The 21,278-nt window shown below is 38.8% G+C and overlaps 1 protein-coding gene across 2 annotated transcripts in view; it reads right to left on the reverse strand.

Moving 5' to 3' along the window:
* The window catches only part of LOC104152862 (actin, alpha skeletal muscle B), a 38,680-nt gene extending 17,438 nt beyond the window's left edge, over positions 1-21,242 (reverse strand). The window contains exons 1-8 of one of the 2 annotated variants that reach the window (XR_011141439.1): positions 19,742-21,242; positions 15,301-15,447; positions 13,296-13,424; positions 8,893-9,003; positions 5,327-5,411; positions 3,938-4,099; positions 3,173-3,364; positions 1,569-1,750 (exon numbers count right to left, since the gene is read on the reverse strand). Coding sequence is in view for 1 of the 2 variants with exons in the window: in XM_009688413.2 (XP_009686708.1) it covers positions 1,569-1,750; positions 3,173-3,364; positions 3,938-4,099; positions 5,327-5,411; positions 8,893-9,003; positions 13,296-13,424; positions 15,301-15,429 (990 nt within the window). In the remaining variant the exon portion in view is untranslated. Of the gene's footprint in view, positions 1-1,568; positions 1,751-3,172; positions 3,365-3,937; positions 4,100-5,326; positions 5,412-8,892; positions 9,004-13,295; positions 13,425-15,300; positions 15,448-18,084 lie in introns of both variants that reach the window. The other variant, XM_009688413.2, reaches the window with a different exon arrangement.
* Between the last annotated feature and the right edge of the window lie 36 nt (positions 21,243-21,278).

Genomic DNA, 21,278 nt, shown 5'->3' on the forward strand with positions numbered 1-21,278 from the left:
TACTAAAAGCTGACAAATAATGGCAGCCCATGAGATATATGAAGATGGCCCATAAAATAGGTAGCAAAACAAAATATATGAGAAAGAAAAACAAAACTTTACAAGATTAACTTAATTTGGTCATAAACAAAGACTAGTGGGACAACACTGAACAAAATGGTCTGGAGATCTTTTTAAAAGAATCAAATAGTTCTTTAAGTAAAAGCTAAGCACTAGATGTAGGGCTAGAAGATCTGCATCCTATTCCCAGCTTAGCCACTGACTTGTTAAGATACACTGGACATATCACTACCTCTGCGCGCTCCTGTTTCCATTCCTGCCACCTGGTGTCACGTCTGTTCAGAACGCAGTCTGTTGCCTGATAGAAGAGGCTCTGGATTTCACTTAGGTTTCACTTTGGGTAGTAAAGTAACATGAAACAGTAACACCGCCTCAACTGAAAATTTCACTGCAGTGTCCACAGCGAAATCCTTCCTCCAAGTCAGCCAGCACAGACCTGACTTAGTCCTGCAGTATGGACACCCACCTGACAGGTCCAAAACGCAGGCAATTTTACATTAGGATTCCAGAGCTATTTAACAGCAGCACATAAAGCAGCTAAGTACAGATGAGACAACCATATATAACGTTGGAAACTAAATCATGTTAACACCATTCAATATCCTCCATACTTTGCCCTTTTTAAAACGTTTAAGCACCAGTGAAAAGAGACTACAAATATACCCATAATAATAAATTCTGAGGCTAATAGCTGAAATCACAGTTCTGCACCGGTCTGTGTTATCGCACAGAGACAGATGCCAATAAAGGACCACTGAATTCTGTCCTTTCCTCCATTTACCATAACTTCTGTTCATTAATGAAGCAAAGCAATTGTACAGTTGGAAAACAATAGCATACAGAAAGATTGCTTCTAGATGAGTGTACAGGAGCACTCAAAGTTGCACATTGTCTTGCAACCAAGCTGAAAGGGTCCTTTCAAGTAGCTAACAAGGTGTATACCTTGCATGCTGCTGGGTTTTTGAATTTATTAGTAAAGAAGAGTTCTCCTGTAACTGCATATACAACCTACTCCCCTGAAACTTCTTTCACCATTTTCACTAATGCCTTTATAGCTAAGAAGTTACCGGGACTTCAAGGCTGAAGTTATTCATGACCCCTTTGGTATTTACAGCTCCACCCTCTCTACTTTTTTCCCTACCTCTTTTCTTGTTCCTTCGGTCTCATTCAAGATGTCCTTTTCTCCCTCATCTCCCTATCTCACTGGAATCTTATATAATTCTTCTACTTAACTGTTGTTTCACATTTCCTTTAAATGGCCTCATCAACTCCCATTCCTTCAGCAACCCTCTTATTCCAGTGACTCTCAAATTACTCTTCCAATCTGTAGATTTTGGCTAGTGTGTGGAAAAGAGGTATTAAGCAGCTTGCTTAAGGCCTAGCTCTGCTAACTGCAGGACTTCTGATGCAAGTTCTGAATGTTCCCTTATGGATATTTTTAGATTTGTTTATAACATCTAACACTCCAACAAGAGAAGGGTATGTGCAAGTGTTAACATAACTATTACCTTAATCTTCATAGTACTTGGAGCCAATGCTGTAATCTCTTTCTGCATACGGTCACCAATACCAGGATACATTGTGGTTCCTCCAGAGAGTACGTTATTAGCGTAAAGATCCTTACGGATGTCAATATCGCATTTCATAATGCTGTTATAAGTGGTTTCATGGACACCTGCAGATTCCATCCCTGGGTGGAAATAAGTTTTCAACATGTTGTTTCTGAATAACGAGGAACCTACTTCTCTACATTTCCTTCTTTTTATTATTGTTAAAATGACAGGAAGACTCATTAGTCCAAGCTTGTTTTCTCACCTGTCTCCCTTAAAAAAACTCCAGAAAAAAAGGTATGTGATACTTGGGAGAAGAAGGAGAAAAAGACAGGATGCACTCCTCACCTTCTTTGCCATCTTAGCATAGACAAGATTAATAATCATACAAGTAAAATACACTTGAAGAGAAGAAAGATCCCCATTATGTTTTCATAGGGGGGTTTTGACTTCATCAAGTAAAAAAGAAATGAGATGCTCTTGCAATTGTTTGCCATTCTTATAATCTTATATCATGCTGTTAGCTAGACATAGAAGGCCACTTGACATTCCAGAGGGCTACGTTGATTTTGAGGTGCCAGTTTAACTAAAATGCCAGTAGAGTAAAGATAACTTACAGCAGTGTTTTTTGCTAAAGAGGACTGGAAAAGACATAGTACTGGAAGTACAATTTGAACTTTAACTACTATACTTATAAGTTAACTTAACATATTCATTTTGACAAAGATGTGATCCAGGATGTGATCCAGAAACTCCTGGTTTCTGTAGCCACGTTTCTGATACTGACCATCGTTCAGCCTCAACTCTGATTCCTGATACACATCTGGTAGCCAAATTGCTTCATCTATTAAGGAGAATTTCTGTAAATCTCACTCCTGCTAATGTTCAGATACAGAACTTGGAGCTATACTAATGCTTGAATAGTTTGATGTCTACATACAAACAGAGCTGGCTCTGCCATCTAGTTTAATGGAAATAGCGCCAAACTGCCTGTAGCTATTTTGCTCAGTCCTCGTGGGTGCCGTTTCAGCAGGAAGTAGGAAATTTGTTGAGGGCAACATGAGTTGCACATAACATGCCAGTCATCCAGTGAATAAGATGGGAATTTTGACATTACAGATAAAACTGCTGGAAAATAATACATGATTTGATTTTGTATGATTAGTTAAGTTACAGATTAATATAATAAATCGATAAACAGAAGCAGTGCCTAGATACATAACCAACGTAAGCATCACTGCACAGCTATAAATCAGTCAATACAAAAGGCACGATCTTCTGACCGTATTCTAAACATCATCTTAAAAACTCCATTGCATTTATAAAAGATGAAACTGTCTTAGAATTTTGGTATTTCTAAACTGACAGGCATCTTTGTCCAGCAGCAGCAGCAGCGTTCATAGCTTCTGAAGAACTAATCTGATTAAGTCAATAGAAGCTGCATGTTTCTAAGGACATTTGAGAATAAATCAAGGCCCTACAGCTGAAAGTTTCCTTTCTACTTTAACAAAGTATTCTCTTCACGTTCTGTCAAGCACTTAGAAAGAGAAGTCCTATCCCACCTATGAAGGATGGCTGGAAGAGAGTTTCCGGGCATCGGAATCGTTCATTTCCGATGGTGATGACTTGTCCATCGGGAAGCTCATAGCTCTTTTCAAGAGAGGAGGAGGAAGCAGCAGTTGCCATTTCATTTTCAAAATCCAAAGCCACGTAACAAAGCTTCTCCTTTATGTCTCTCACGATCTCCCGTTCCGCTGCAGACAGCCAATAAGTTTTATCAACATATAGTACGACAGCTAGGACACACAAACTTTTTCATACATGTTTCTGCCTGTGCACAAAGGCCATATGGTCTGTTAGATTCTGATACTGACCTCTCTGTTGTCTCAGCTAAAATATTTTCTATTTCCGTTACAAGATTTTTTTCTGCTGCAAATAAAATACATACGGTACTACAGAATATTCTAGAGATTAAGTCACCCTTATGTCACAAAACCTTTATGAAGTCTCCATAGGTTCATCCATTACTCACTACTAACTCTGCTCCTTTGTGTGTGAAAGAGGTATGATCAAATGCAACCATCAGTTAAATTTCTTGATGATGTAAGATTTCCTGATAAGGTAGCATACTCGTCCTTGAAGTACAATACATCTGCTGAAAGCCTTAGTCGGGAGAATCCCACTAGCTAACATGAACTGCGTTTCTCTGGCCTACCTACTGATAAGGGTTTTGCTGCATCTTACCAGTTACACACTTCACTTCCAGCCTAACAGGACAACTAACGGAGCAAATGCATGCAAAGTGCATACAAAACACAACTTTTTACCAGTGGTGACAAAAGAGTAGCCTCTCTCTGTAAGGATTTTCATGAGATAGTCAGTCAGGTCTCTGCCTGCAAGATCCAGTCTCATAATGGCATGAGGCAAGGCATAACCCTCATAGATAGGCACATTGTGTGTGACACCATCCCCAGAATCCAAAACTATTCCTGGAAAGAAAAAAGAAAAGAAGCTGGGTATTTTCCACTGCTACAGAATCTCTACATTCTCCATATTCTAAACCAAAACATGCAGCAACGAATAAAGATGCTCACATTCCTTCTGTCCTTTTTATAACTAGAGATCTGTTCACATGAGATGAAACTGTTAGCATAAACTAAGTGGCAATTGCTTCTGGGGAAAAACAAACATGAACCATTCAGCAATTTGATTGTATTGTTCTTGCTGAACAGATGCTAACAATAATGATCTTACATGTATACACAGTCTTCCATTTCAGAAGACCCCTAGCATTTTATAGACATAATATAAAAACTGTATATAAAAATCTGGGTACCATTAATATAAACCACCCCATTAGGGAGAATATAACAATGGTTTATCAGTGCAGAGCAATGCTATTTACATACTTGGACAGGAAGTGAAGTATATGTTTTTCACTCAAAATGAATAAAAGTTTCTGATAACAAAAATGCATACACGCGGGTGAGTTTCAAACATAAAACAATTTTTTATGGTAGATCTTGATTCCTGTAAGCCAGTGATCTTTTCATACGAAATTAGATTTTGACATCAGGCTGCAAAGACAGATGGTATTTTAATTTTTTTTCAAAGTATACCAAGACTCATGGGTTGCTAGGAAGTAATTTATGATCTTAATGCTTGATCAGATTCTAAATGGCAAGGAATGAGAAAAGATCTCCATGCTAATTCTAATGATCTCTTAACAGCCAACATCTAGTTAGGCAATTGAAATTCAACGTTTAAACTAAATACTAAAGGGTATTTTTCACTGATTGGGAATGGAGGTCAACAATAAAGATAGGTCTGAAGAGAGTAAGAAGGAACTGTGGGCTTGAAACAATCTGTTAAAGATACAGCTTCCTTCTATGCTGTGCAATTAAGGGCAGTATTAAACTGTAGCATCTTTCATCAGTATACACACACTTTATATTCACAACAGAAATGTTCATATAGTTAAGTAGTAATGACTTGAGCTTTTCGAGCAGAAAGACTTAAGATCTATACCCATAACTGCTATGAATCTGCAAATAGCCAAGAGGTACTTGTGCAGCATGGTGGGAAGCACTCAGTTTCCAGAGTGATCAGTTCTGCTGAATACATAGCTGGTGTACCCCAATCAAAATACATTCACAGGTGCGTGCCTGCACACACGAGAAAGACATGTGGACAACACAATTTCCAGAAAGACTCACCAGTAGTTCTTCCAGATGCATACAGAGACAGCACTGCCTGAATTGCTACGTACATGGCTGGCGCATTGAATGTCTCAAACATGATCTGTAATTAAGAGTTTGGGTATCTTTAGGATCTACAGTTAAGAGTATCTGAAGAGACAACATTTCTTTCTTTAGTGAATACTGCCATACAGTTACTACTCCTGAGTCCCCTCCTGACCTGTGGTTCTTTCGTGAACAGTGCTCTGTTTTCTTTCGGATTTAATAAAAATCATTTAACTCAGAAGGTGTCTTTCCATTAACCTCAGACCACTAGGTCATTTTTATTAATTGAAGATGACACCTGTCCTTGGGATAACTTTTCTGCGTTGTCTAACTTGTTCTGACAACAATGCAGCAGTTTGAAATATTAAAGATTTATGGAATATACAGCTGAAAACCATGAGGAATAATCTAATCTATTCCTGTCTCAAGGAAGAATCAGCCACTCCTGAAAGTTTCTGTTCTGTCTCAAAAATTCCACTGCTGGAGCATTCACAGATTCCTCTGACAAACAATTCTAGTGATACACTGTCCATATCACTAGAGGGGTGGTCTTGGTTTCTAGCTAAAACCTCTCTTGCTGTAGTTTAACCCCATTACAACTCATTTTCACAGAACCACAGAATCACAGAATCGTTTAGGTTGGAAGGGACCTCTGGAGATCATCTAGTCCAACCTCCCTGCTCAAGCAGGGTCCTCTAGAGCACATTGCCCAGGATCACATCCAGACGGGTTTTGAGTATCTCCAGCGAAGGAGACTCCACTACCTCTCTGGGTAACCTCTTCCAGTGCTCTGTCACCCTCACAGTGAAGAAGTTTTTTCTCAGGTTCAGATGGAACTTCCTGTGCTTCAGTTTCTGCCCATTGCCTCTTGTCCTGTTGCTGGGCTCCACGGAGAAGAGACTGGCCTCATCCTCTTGACACTCCCCCTTCAGATACTTGTACACGTTGATGAGATCCCCTCTCCATCTTCTCTTCTCCAGGCTGAACAGGCCCAGCTCTTGCAGTCTTTCTTCATAGGAGAGGTGCTCCAGCCCTCTAATCATCTTGGTAGCCCTCCGCTGGACTCTCTCCAGGAGTGCCATGTCTCTCTTGTACTGGGGAGCCCAGAACTGGACACAGTACTCCAGGGGAGGCCTCCCCAGGGCTGAGGAGAGGGGCAGGATCACCTCCCTCCACCTGCTGGCAACACTCTGCCTCATGCACCCCAGGAGACCATTGGCCTTCTTGGCCACAAGGGCACACTGCTGGCTCATGTTTAACTTGTTGTCCACCAGCACTCCCAGGTCCTTCTCGGCAGAGCTGCTTTCCAGCAGGTCAACCCCCAGCCTGTACTGGTGCATGGGTTTATTCCTGCCTAGGTGCAGGACCTTGCACTTGCCTTTGTTGAACTTCAGGAGGTTCCTCTCCGCCCAGCTCTCCAGCCTGTCCAGGTCCCTCGGAATGGCAGCACAGCCTTCTGGTGTGTTAGCCTCTCCCCCCAGTTTAGTATCATCAGCAAACTTGCTGAGGGTGCACTCTGTCCCTTCCTCAAGGTCATTGAGGAATATATTGAACAAGACTGGACCCAGGACTGACCCCTGGGGGACACCACTAGCCACAGGCCTCCAACTTGACTCTGCGCCATTCACCACAACCCTCGGAGCTCGGCCATCCAGCCAGTTCTCAATCAACCTCACCGTCCACTCGTCTAGCCCACGCTTCCTGAGCTTACCTAGGAGGATGTGATGGGAGGCAGTGTCAAAAGCCTTGCTGAAGTCCAGGGAGACAACATCCACTGCTCTGCCCTCATCTACCCAGCCAGTCATTCCGTCATAGAAGGCTATCAGGTTGGTCAAGCATGATTTCCCTTTGGTGAATCCCTGCTGACTACTGCTGATCACCTTCTTGTCCTCCAGATGCTTAGTGAGGACCTCCAGGAGGAGCTGTTCCATCACCTTTCCAGGGATGGAGGTGAGGCTGACAGGCCTGTAGTTTCCTGGCTCCTCCTTTGTCCCCACCAAATGCAACAGCTTATCTTTTCTCTTTATGGCAACCTTAACATGTTTTCCACTGTCTTCTCTACTCTAAAAAGCGCCAGTACTTCCCACCTTCTGCATCCGTCCACTGCAATTTCATCTGAGCAGGTGGATTAACGTTTGTTTCCAACTGGACTTTCACTGGAGCTCTGCTAAGTAAAACCATTAAGGGCATGCAATGAATTAACATGCTCTGCACAGCCATATGTGCCATATCCTTTCTTAAATAAATGCCATTACTCTCTAGAAAGTGTTACCCCATCACTAGTGGAACTGCTATGACAACATTTCACCACTGCACCTTTCAAAAGTCTACAAGCAGAGTGACTGAAGTCAGTGAGTTAAACCCAGGCTTTGGATTTCATAAGCTGATATTTTTACCAATTATGTATGTTTTTGTATGCTTTCAATTAAAGAATACATTAATTACTGATATTTCATAGTTAATGTAATGAATTTAATGTAGTAAGTGATAAACAGTAAGCCCTTTTAAAAAAGTCTTGAAAACAGGATTTCTCATTACAGTGTAATGACAAAGAAACAGTCACAGACGTGTCTACTGTATAAATCACACTTCCTGGTTGTTACAAAGTAGGCTTTTTTACGTTTTTGTGGCTGTTTATCATTTCCCAGTTGTATTATTTTCCAGTCAATTCACTACTAAATTAGTTTATTTACATGGTTGCGAAACTGATGCGTAATATTCCTATGAGATATATGCCAAAAGTGTGCACAAAGGGAAGTGCAGAGCCACATTCAACTTTCCCAGGGCATTTTAAACCTCTGTCTGTATTTACATCACATTTACTAGTCACTACAATATGGACTTCTGAACAGAAAGTTGCTCTAATATAATAATATAAACTTCTGAGGTCTACTTTTGGCTCTGATGTTATTTTGCTAAATCAGAGACTGAGCATATCACAGGCAGAAATGTTTAGCAAAGCATCACTTAAGACTGAATGCTTTTAGCCCAATCAATTTTCCCAAGTCAGCACAAAGACTCCATTTTTTGAGCATTTTTCCCCTGATTCCTGAGGAGATGCTGCAGTTCGGAGTTCTACAAAGCTGTATGACAGCCTTTAAAAATGCACAGTCTTCAACGTAGAAAGCATGAGTTTCTACAGCATGAGCTGAGGAGCTGGGCTATTGCAAACGAGCATCTTCTGCAGGCAGAGGTAGGCACGTAAAAGGTGTAACTGATCTAATCTCACACAAGTGTGGTTCAGCCACTTTCCACACCTTCCCCACATAGTGAGCTGAGAACACGTACACGCTCTTCTGAACTTACTTAACCCTTTTAAGAGACAAACACTAAACATTTTGTGGTCAACTGATACTGCCAAAGCAGCAGTAATATCAGCACTCTTATCATGGCTTAACCAGCACACCTTGATACTAACTTTAAGGGATTATCTCCTGGATTAAGAAGAAAGTTGAATATGCAGCACTACTGATATTTTGGATGCTTCTGTGCAGAAGTGATCTGCAGCAGAACATTCCCACGTGGTAACAGACAACTACCTGAGTCATTTTTTCACGGTTGGCCTTAGGATTTAAGGGAGCCTCAGTCAGCAGTACGGGATGTTCTTCTGGTGCAATACGAAGTTCATTATAGAAAGAATGATGCCAAATCTAAAATGAAAGGCCAGTTTAGAAACATGTTCTGGAAAATAACCTGTCCAAATAACAGAACTACACAGAAACCTTTTCAGCTTCAGAAAGCTTTCCAGATACAGCCTCAGTAAATTTTATATAGTTTTATAATTGTATATAATAGATAAAAAATTTTATACAGCATATAAACATATATAAACACATTAAACACGGTAGTTACAGATAAACACATTAAAATAGAGAACAAGTATGGAAGAGCGAACCAGCTGAATTCTGGACTATTTTAGAAAAAAAAAAATCATTGGGTTATTATTGAATGTCATAACAGAATATAACCTGCACAATGGAGTCCTTCCAATCAGGATTCCCCAAACAGATTATGTATCATCCTCTCTAAATGGGGGCACTTGTCAACACTCAAACCCCGTGTTCTGACACAGAAGCCAGGCCAGGCACCAGATTGTTAGAGCTGGACAGATTTCTCCACTGCAAACTGCTTAGAGACTGAGTTCCAGGAGACTAAGTTTCCTCATGAATGTAAGTTGTAAGCCTCCCCTAAAATGGCCCTTACATAAATCTAAAAATTTGCACAGAAGTGAAAGGCCCTCTTTGCCTCAGACATTTCATTCAGTAAATCTTGAATCAAACTCTCACTCTTTATAGACTAACTACATTTATTAGTCACAGTCTATAAAGTACTAGAGTATTTTTCATGGTGGAAGGTGCTATCTGCATGAAACAACACTGACACAGGGAGGCTCTCACTGTCTAAGGACTATGGCTTTGAGGGACTGGAGGGCTTTTTTTCTAAATGTCAGCTAAAAGACTCCTTGCCTTCTTGTTTAATCCTTACTTACATTTCTTTCTTTCTTTTTCTTTCTTTTTCTCTATTTTTAATTCCAGCATTTTCTGAACTAAGAAACTTGTTTCTGAGCACAAAACATCAGGGATATTTTAATAGGTAGCTTACTTAATAAATATCCTTGAGGTATTATTATACTCCAGAATGAACTTAAGTGAAAAATAATCTTATCTAAACTGAAGCACCTCCAAAGTCTACAGCCATCCACAGATAGAACTATTCATTAAGAAAATTATCAGCCCTGAAAAAGCAAATACCTCTCTATCCCCTAAAAATCAGATGTTTCCAGAACTAGGATTTGGGATGGAGGCCATCTCCCATTTGATATAAGCAGATGAAAAAGATTACAATTTCAGACAGGAAAGAAGTGAGCAAAGGAGAGAAGGAAATCTTACTGCACACATAATTAGAAATTACTGAAGCTTTCTACAGTGAGGAACAATGCAGAACTAATAAAGCAGGACCCTGCCAAAACCTTTATCATTTGGCAGGTGTTTCTCAACATCAGGCAGGATTAGGCACTGTGCAGACTATTAGATCTGATCTAATGATAATTTAAATCCCACCAAAAAAAAAAAAAAAAAGAAAGAAAAAAAATGTCCAGTGTTGTTTTTTTGTAGGTTATACGATTTAAATTTAAGTAGCAGGTACAATAGGAAAGAGAAGTTACTGAGGAAGGATTATTCCAAAACTTACATTAAACATTTACGTAGTCATCAGAGCCAGAAAATGCTCCGTTCTAATGCTTGCCCTCCCATACATTATCAGTTCAGTTGCTGTGAACAAATTAATAGTGATGTACAGTGCCCTGCACTATTATCCACTGGAAAACAGAGCAGTCCAAATTTGAATATTGTGAACTGAAGCACATGAGAAGAATAACGCTTCGTTTCATTGCCCGCACAGTCTACTTACGATGCACAAGAACGTCTATGCATCCTGCAGCATCCTCTCTCGCTTTCTCACACATGCACACACACACTCATACTTACTAATTCACAAGTCTAATCTTCTGGTGACCCTCTCTTTTTATAATGCGTGGATGGTTGGGCACTGCGCTATTACGCTTTTGTCTCGTTTTTGGCGCATTGCCCAGTAACTTGTTTCTTCTATATTGTGGTGTTTTTAGTACTGTTATTTCCAAGCCTTTAAAAGAAATTCATGGTTCAGGTCAAAATCATGAAACTGGCTTAAAAATCATGGAAAAATATGTATATATGCATAAAAGATTTTCCCTTAGCATCAAAACTTTAGGAATTGAATTTCAGAACTTCCCTCAGCTAGAAGTGTGTGCGTGTGTTTTACAGAACTGCAATGGAATTTGAGATTTTCATGTAATCTTGTGACTGAATGAATCAGTAAAGCTCATAAGAAAAACATTTTTTCTATATTTGCAACAAAATTGCAAAAGTTAGCAAAGTTGCTCTAGTCTTGCCTCTTTTCTACTGTCTTTCTCTCACACTGCTCCCTCTTATCTCCCCTTTCTTGCTCATTGCTTATTTATTTAAAAGCTGCCTTCACTTTCTGTCCTGCTCTACTCCTAGTCTCAGCAAAAAGTCTAAGCACAATTCAGTTGTGGGGCATTTTTGCCAGCTACTGCATTTTGCCAGCTAAATGTCAGAATAAAGTAAGTTTGGGCTACAGACCCATTTTCACAAGTAGTTCCTTCACCCATTTAAGTGTCAGACTGACAAAAAGAGCAACCTATAAGAACTCATATAATACCTGATAATCACTAGTGAATTACAGCACTGCTTGAAATCTCCGCCTCTGAAATCTCCGCCTGAATCTCCTTGGAGACCCCAGGCCTGAAAACAATCAATCTAGCCATCAGGCTATCTCAACACAGAAAAGCATATGCCACTTTTTTAACCTCTCTGATTCCTTTTCCTGCCTAGATTTGGGATAGTCTCTTCTAGCACTGAGCATTACCCAGAAAGAGACATACAGTTGTGTGTTACATTCGGTATCATATTTAGATGCAGAGACCAACCACTGAGGGAAGAATTGAAAATAGTGTCCTACTGCTTCCCCCTCAACCCTTTTTTGTTCCTTTCTACAAATATACATTCTTGCTGAACGCAGAGAGCAGGATAATTATCAGGAAGAGCAATATAATGGGAAGTATGTGGCAGACTTTCTACTCTGCAGAATAGAGCAAGGTATCCTCCCAGGAAGCAGTGAAATAATGAAATGCAAATGCGATGCTTCCATCTAGAGGAATAGGTGGGCAATTTATTTCCAAACAAAACTGAGGAACTCCCATTGCTTCTGTATTAATTTTAGTCTGTTCATCTGGGACGCTCTGCAATAATCAATTTGGGTTCATGAACATGACACAGTAACTAATCTACGTGACTTTGAGATATGTGTGTTATAATCATATGCATTTCACCCCAGCAAGCATGAACACAAAACACAGGCCCTGTGTCTTCCTTTCAGTGGTATTTCCCCCAGAAATAGAAGGAAATACTAGAAGCATTTGCTTGTGAAGTTTTTCTCCCCACACCCTTCTACCTGGAGATGACAAAGGACGGAACTGCAAATCTGTCTCTAAAGAAGACGTACAATACTTCCACATACAGACTCAGATGCTTGCTCCAAAGATCAGGAAATGTGGGACATCAGAGATACTTTGTAGTGTTATAGTGCCCTTAAGGCTTTTGTCTCTCCATTGTCTGTTAGGACACACCTCACTGCCTGTGCCTGGTCTGGGACATCCTTAAATGGATATTTCATAAAGATAGTGTTATATTGGCAGAGCGCCAAAAATTGTGCTTGATAGGGAATAAATAAGCCTTGTCACCCTCAGAACATTAAATAATAACTGGAACTGGCAAGAGAAAAACATGCGTCAGGAAAAATCCCACTCCAGACTCTCAAAGAACAAGTATAGGGATAGCAGACCAAACTCTCTCATTTTTTCATCTTTAACGGGCACTGAGAGAATGTCATATACAAGTACAAGACATGGGCATCACTTACGACCTCGTTTGTGTAGGCAAGAAGTAACGAGTGAAAAATCACCCCTCATCTTCACAGTTTTTGTTCCTGACCTAAGTAACACACCTTTAATATTTTTCCAGTTCAACTCTGATGAATCTCAATCTGTATTTTTTACTTTAGCCACTTATCATTGCTCTGCCTCAGCTGGAACTTCAAGACTGATTTACAATATGTATAAAGCATAAAATATTACCATATTCTTTTAGCAGACTGCCAAACCTGGTAAGCAAAAAGCATATTTATATATTTTTTGAAAAAATAACAGCTGTAGAATGCCAAGACCTGATCAACGCCTGGGCTTCTGTAATAGCATACTGTACCTATTCTGAAATTACAAACTCTTCAAGGATTTCTCCTGTGGTTTGCAGGAAGGTTAATAGCAAACTGCATGTCTTATCTAAGATGATGCTTCAACAACATTACATTAAAAATAAACACCTACCTTTTCCATGTCATCCCAGTTAGTGATGATTCCATGCTCAATGGGATACTTCAGAGTTAAGATTCCTCTTTTACTCTGCGCTTCATCCCCTACATAGCTGTCTTTTTGACCCATTCCAACCATAACACCCTGCAAAGTATAATGGTCTAATATTAGCTCTATATTTTGTAGGCTAATACTTCATGTGAAATATTGTATGTGCTACTGTTACTGCCATTTCAGAACATACCTCCACAAAGCCAAACACTTACTCCAAACCAAAATGCAAATTTCCTGATAACCACCTACTCTGTACTAACTCCTCCCATATTCACACTAGGAAGTGCAAGGCAGCTTCTAAAATGAAGCAAGTTATCTCACGCTTGGTGCAACTAATGCCCTTGTAGGAGTCCAGGCAAGGCAGGCATCAGTTAATTCATGCTTTCTCGACAAAAGCTGAGACCTTTGTCATTGTACAAAGATATAAAGCAAATGACTTATAGCCGAAAAAAGATATTTTATAAAAACTCTTTTTTGCTCCCCAGATTTACTTTATGTATTTGGCTACAAATATGTCTAGGCAAATATGTCTAAATTGTTTTTGAATAGCGAGATTTCCCCTTGCTAGAAGACATGCCTAGAACACAGGCAAAATGAAAAACACTTGTTTCTGAAAAAAAATATTTTGCAAAAACTAAACATTAGTTTATGTGGAAAAGAGATTTTTTTAAAAGAAAAAAAATAGCTTATTTAAAAACAGTTTTATTAAATTTATCTTGTTTCCATTAGTGAGTCTATCACGATTACCCCCAAACAATACTACCAACATATCAGGCACAATATTATTCAGCAACCGGCATAGAAATATTTAATTTTCCATGGATACATTTTAGTTCCACGCATTCAATAATAAGGCACTGAGCTGTTTAACTGCGTAAAATTACATGCCAGCTCTAATCGTGAATAAAAGCCAGTGCCAGCCACAATTTTAGAGGTTAAAGAATAGACATGTTTTCAGGAACTGACATTTAACTGTAATAACTCACAGAGGTGTTCAAAATGCATTCTATAAAACGCTTACTATTTTACGCCTGTCAAACCAGGCCTATTTACCTCCTCAAAAGAACACGGGGAACTTGAGGGAAAGATTTCTGCAGCCCAGAAAATTAAAATCTTAGATAGGAATAAGATAAAAATGAAAACCTGCATCTTATAAAGGAACTGTCAGAAGTAATTAAGCAGTAAGACCCTTTCCCAATTCAAGAAAAGGCACATTTATTCTTTTCAGTCCTGAGTTGATGGAGTGATGTGTTTCAGACCTTTTTTGAGAAACTTACTGGGCCCTGCCAGCGCCTAACAGAACAATAAAAGGAACTTATCACAATTATTCATTCGTTGCTTCATGTTAGCAATGCTCTGCCAATCTTATGTTTCCTCTTTATTAATGATTTTCTAGCAAATAAGAGCTATTAGGAGGACTACAAGCCAAAGGACCTGGAATCCAAAGTGCAAATGTTCAAAGATTTTTACAACCAGACACAAACAAAACAGTAACAAAAAAAACCTTTCTAATCAGTGTAATTTGCATGATACTGATGCATTGTTGTGGGATTAGGATTTTCAGTTATTGGCTAGTATTTACAATGGAGGATCATGCAATATTAGAAAGCTGCATATGCACTATTACATTTTTGAAAAAGCCAGCAACTCCCCCAACGCAATCTGCTCTTTATTTAAAAATTTTCTTCAATAAGTTTTTTCCCGTAAGACATCTTCATACCAGCAAAACAGGCTCATGTTCCTCTGCAGTCAACACCTTATAGCTGCAGAACACCTTTTGCAAAGCTTGAGCAGTTTACCTCATAGCATTAAAGACATGCAGCTCAGTCCTCCAGTTCTTAACAAGCTAGATTCCTACAAAGATTGGTGAGAGTTTTGCCTGGATGAGGGTAGTACTGATGTTTTACCACTGCCACATCTAAGTACCAAAAATAAAAATAGCACTATTACTTTGGCACCAACTGACCTGATGTCGAGGACGTCCAACGATGGATGGAAATACAGCCCTTGGGGCGTCATCTCCCGCAAACCCAGCTTTGCAAAGCCCAGAACCATTATCACAAACAAGGGCAGTGGTTTCATCGTCATCGCACATACTGCCTCACAACTTTGGCTGCAAAACAGTTACGTAAGAGAGGTGGGAGGAACGGATGGAAGAGAACAGGACTCTCTATCATCTAGACAGCAAACTACTAAAAATAATGAACCTAAACAGTAAAGTCTATGCTACAGCTGAAATCTTGCAAGTATATTAAGTACTCACATAAATCTCAACTTGAACAGGTCTTTCCTGAAGCAAATTAACCAGGACATTCAGCCTTCATTCTCAAAAGGGAAATCTCTGATGTAGCCTCAAGGAGGCTTGTGACATCCTGTGTTAATTGGCATTGTCACCAAGGGGCAAATTCAGCTAAAGGAGGCATTGCATGCTCATCTCTACTTGGACTTCAGTAGGTGAAACCCCATCTTTTCCAAGGCTGGATCATCTTCTAGATACTTTGTTAAATGTAAAGTAATTATATGCATCTACCAGTTAAAACGCTAGTCCTGCAGACCACTAAAAATTTATAATAGAAATAATTAAATGAAAAAGCCCCCACAACTTCCGTTCCCCTAAATCCTCTTCAGGTTCTCATTGCAGTTAGCTGAAGCACAGTCAGACAAGTTATCTGTTTTGGGAGAGGGATTTGTTTCATTGCTGAGGAGGTCTTTTGGCATCAGTCAATAATAATTACTGAATATTCATTCCTTCAAACATTACATTTGCTCCCTAATGGCATTTTCAAAATTGAGTGTCATCAGTCTTAAACAAACAACTAAAAATAGTCCACACACGGTTTCAGGGAAGTGTTTGTTGTGTGTTTTTAAATGGCAGCTACTCCGCTAAGTGCTCACTACAGGATCCATTCCATATTTGTAAATGGTAAATAGCTTATCAAAGCGGCTATTCTGGGAAATGTTAGAACAAGACATGGCTGGCACAACTGACCAAAACCAACTTAACTTCATCAGTTGGCCAACATATCACATCAAGTCCTGAACTCATTGAAACTGGTGGCAGAACTCCCATGGAGGGAGAGCCTGAATTTCACTGTGACTCCTGTTTCAGATTCCTTTTTTATTTTTAGGGCTGTATGATTGCCTCTTTAGGCAGTCAAGAGGAGGGAAACATTTTCTTTTTCCTTCCCTGGCAACTTCACTCAGTAAGGAAGGCTTTTAGGACCTAAACACCCTATCCCTAACCATGAAAAAAAGAATTGGACTGCTGATGGCATTTCCCTTCCCTTCACTAAGCAAGTGCAACGTATGCGGGCAGGCCCTCAGCAGTGGCAGACAGCCATTAGGGTCCTTCTTGCAACCAACTCATGCTGCCCCATTTGGGGAGTGCGGTTTTTTCCCTCACGCTCTTCAGAGGATCGTGGCAGTAATACTGAAGTCTGTGAAGATTTAAAAATAAGATTTTCTCCTAACAGACAACTGAGTGGTTATTGTCTACCTTGCCCCTGTGGTTCAGGCCTTTCCTGTGCGCTTTAGGAAGCAACATCATGAAACAACTGATCAAAACACTTTTACATGAAATGGAAGTCAGAAATGACACTGAAATAAGAGTAATAATTTTAAGTCCTGCTGATCTGCCTGTAACTGGATGATTTGTTTTCTCACAAGGAAACAGAATCATTTTATCACCTAGAACTGTTAACACGTTTAATTTAGGAATGTTTAACTATTAGTTCTAGTAGCAAGTGTTTCTGAACATTCATTCAATTTTTCCATGCACTGTTCGTTATTTCCTTCTAAACCACTAAGGAAAAAGGCTGGTAGAATGCAGTAAGTCATTTACCAGCATTATCCAACATTAGAGTTGCATCCAGCTTCTGACTATCGCAGTGTAAATCTTAACTGAAAGAAATTAAGTTCTTAAAAAGAAAAAATGCAAAAATTCTGTAAGATGCTAGAATTTAACAGCAGAGGAATTCCACCTCTCCCACAAAGCTCTGATGGCTCAACATCACTCCTTGGCTCTAAAGAAACCGGGGTAGGACAAAGATGTTTAATCCTACATGCTGAGAAGTAATGCTCCTATTCATATCTATGCACAAATAGTATTTTATATGTATCTTTGTATGCAAAACTAAGGTCACAGCCATACTGAAAGAAACAAAATTCAAAGGGAAACCTCAGCTGATTTTTACAAGTTACACTTCTGAGTGCTGGGAGTGGTTCCATTTAATATTTAATTTAATATTGCTTAGTTTCCAGAGAAGCCACTGAAACTTAAAATAAAATAATAAATAAAATCAATGGCTGAATTTGTTCAAGTTAAAAAAAAAAAAACCCTTTGCATATTATTACACAATCATAAGGTAAATTAACTGATTAAGAGTACTACTTAAAAAAAAAAAAACCAAAACCAAAAACAAACAAACCACCAAACACTTCCTAGATTGAGTCATGTTATGTTTTAAAGTTGCTGAATTTTTAGGCTTAATCATTTTCACATAGCAGCTATTTTGACGTCTTTTTTCAGATATTTACTGCTTAGCAAATTATTATGTTTATGTAGTTTTACCATTCACAACTGATACCTGAATCATCTATTTCTAATATAATTACATATCAAAAAATAAAAATTTAGGCCTTAAAATCTTGCAAAAACCTTTCCTACAAAAATACGCCCATCCCTCCCCACCCCACCCCCCCTCCCCGAAATTCACAGGGTCATCCATTTTCAAGACTGCATTCTTCTTACAAAATACGATGTACGTCGTCTTCTGGTACAAAATGCTGCAAGAAAACTAGATGCAACAGAATAAATTAGAGCGCACCTTGCACTCCATCATTACTTTTTTTCTGTTGCTGCTGCTCGTAACTAGCTGTTCTGTTTACATGCATCAGTTCTTCGAGGTTTCAGACAGATTAAGAAGGTTTCATTGTACATGACTACTCGTTTGAGTGATGAGAAAGCTCTGCAACATTTCACTGCAATGATGACGAACCTGAATCACCTTATGTTAGGAGTCCCTTTGGAATTACTTCAACGGCTGAGGCAAGCAGTATCCAAGCCCACAGTTTAGAAAGAGCAAAAAAAGCATATACATCCCTGGGAGATCTCAGACCAAGTTCTGAGTAGAGTGAAGCTTTAGAATAATGAAGTATAACATGAAAAAATCTCAGGGTAATACTTACCCAGGAAAATGGTGATGATTTCTAAAAGCCTCTTTGTAAATGAAATGATCTCACCTTCCATTACATTTATATCAGCTTCTGGAACGGAGTTCACAGAATATCTACATGTGTCGAGCCATTTTTGGAAACATTTTTTTTCAGCTTGTGCTTATCACAGTGACAGTATAAAGGCCTGGATAAATTAGGGCAGAATTTCTAACAACTCTGGATCCTTTCCCACTTACTAACTTGCTATGCCTCATGACAGAGGATTTTTTCTCCCCTGAAGACAAAAAACCCTCACACTAGATGAGTAAGACTGGAAAGATTTGTAGGTCCATTGCTGTCACTGGAAAGCATTCTGCTTTGTTGTAACACAAATAGCTAAAAATATCTCATTATCATTCTCTTAACAGCCATCTATAAGCTGTTACTAATTACAAAAAGAAAAGTCTTACCATGTACAGTACTCATGTTTCAACTGTAGGTTATTTGGTTGCGTGACTGAAAATAGCTGACTTATCTTAATATTTGGGCAACACTATAAACTGAAAATAGGGACTGAATCAGCAATAAGTCATTCAGAAGAGATGAGCAACAACTATTTTCCAGCTGAAAGATATCAATTATATAGGAATATATTGGATTTATATAGCAATCCAGACCTTTACTAGACTAAGAAATACTGAAGAGCAAAATACTGAAAAGAGAAATACTGACACTCAAAAGGAGCAAGCTTACAGGACCTATCTAGAATGGTAACAGAGGCTGGCAATATTTCCCCATTCCACGTGACAAAAGCAAATGATGCAGAACATCAGACACAATTGAGTAAATGTTAAACTTTGCAAATGTCAAGGGCCAATCAGTCCCTCTTTCCCACGTTATATGACTGTGCAGCAGATCTCATACACAAGAAATCCTGGACCTTAAGCAGATAATTCACTTCATTAACATCCACTCAAACCGTTCCATCTATTCCTTGTATTTGCCCATCAGTGAAACTGCTAGACTTCTTTCATTTCCATACTCAATAAATATAGTCCTCACATTGTATTTCTGAGGACAGAAAACCAAATCTGTTACAGTGCCATAAATTTCGAAGTTCTACATCGTGAGAAACAATTCTGAATAAATATAGTACTTTAAGAATATTGGTTTTCAATAAGGAGTGTAAGAGCAAAGAACCGAGAAAAGTTAAAAATGAGGACTATTATATAATACAAAAGGCTGAGCCTGACCCTGAATCCTCGGTGTAGCAAAAGTCATACACTAAATTAAGTTTTGTTCTCATGAGGTGCTACATGCGCTATTCATTAGGACACAGCTTTCATTGCACCGAAACATACACATCGAGTAACCATTCTCTCAGATAAGAAAAGAATTAGGGAGTACTTGACGTTGCATTCTGGAAGAAAAAAAAAAAGCAGAGATTTTAGTTTGATTTTTTTAGTTATAGCTAGGTCAATATTCCCAGGTATAAACCCGGAAGTTCCATACATGAAAACATCACAGTAAGGTGCAAGATTCAGAAGGCTGGAAAAGGAATCCCTAATTAACTCTAAATTGTACTAGATAGGACTTATTGGCCAGCATTCCCTTAGGTGTTTGCATTGCTGTGAGCTTTAGAGGAAATACAAAAATATTAGTTGATTCTTTTTACACTGATCATCTGAAAAACTAATCTGTCTCTTATTTATATGAATCGCAGTATTTCCTCCTCTTCCTTTTTAGTGACTTTCCAATCAGATAAACATTTAAGTATAACACAACATATGACCTCCACTAGTTTATTTGTTGGCTTTCTCCGAAACTTTAATCTGAACTCTCCTAAATAAAATATTAAAAACACAACTTGTGTCACTGTTTCAGGGGCTCAGTACACCAACATTCAATTCAGGTGGTACTTAAAAGCAATCTCACTTATCTTATATGGTGTGAACAACATACTATAGCTAATAAATACATTTTGTAAACTTCAAAGCAACAAAAAGGGGGTAAGAACATTACTGGTGCAACAACGTGAAAAAGCATAGAGGTGACTGCAGTCAAGAAAATAGTAAAACTGATTTGATAGATTAGAGCAGCATATAAAAAAATATATCCCTAGTCATTAACAACGCAGTGTGGAATGTTATATTAAAAGACTGTTCAGATCCCAGAAAAAGTGCCAGCTAATATTAGCCAATTTACATTTTCATGAAAAAAACGTTCCTTCATTGCTGAGAATAGGCCTGCTTTATAAGAGATAACGGGTAAAGAGCGAAATCATGATGGAAGAACAAGACTACCGATTATTCAACAAGTACAGGGTGTAGAAACGGCATTCTAGCTCCAGTCACCACAGTATTCACAAGTAAGCTATTTTTGGAATCAAATAGTTGTGCAGTTTCAGAGAACTAATGCTCCATTAGGTGTCTACAGAAACTGAAAGCAAATCCTCTGGTTCTTATGACCTCTGAGTTGAAAATGTACCCTGTATTCATTTATATTAAGAAGGTATCTTGCAACCTAGACATGCACAACATGTAAGGTTATATCTTTATAAGCTTGAATGTTGTGTGTTGAGCAGTCGTGTAACGGTTTTCCCCAAAGATAGGCAGTAACTAAACCTACCAAAACTACAAGAAGTAGCTATTATAAATAAAATAAAAACCATAAGAAAAGTTACAGAAAGTGCAGTTTGAAACAATAGTTTAGGAATATAAGAAGTTTAAGACATTTATTCATGTCATCTCAATTTTGTTTCTTTACTGAAGCTTGATCATTGGCTTTTCT

This window comes from Struthio camelus, chromosome 5, assembly GCF_040807025.1.
Source record: "Struthio camelus isolate bStrCam1 chromosome 5, bStrCam1.hap1, whole genome shotgun sequence".
In the NCBI taxonomy this organism is placed as follows: Eukaryota; Metazoa; Chordata; class Aves; order Struthioniformes; family Struthionidae; genus Struthio; species Struthio camelus.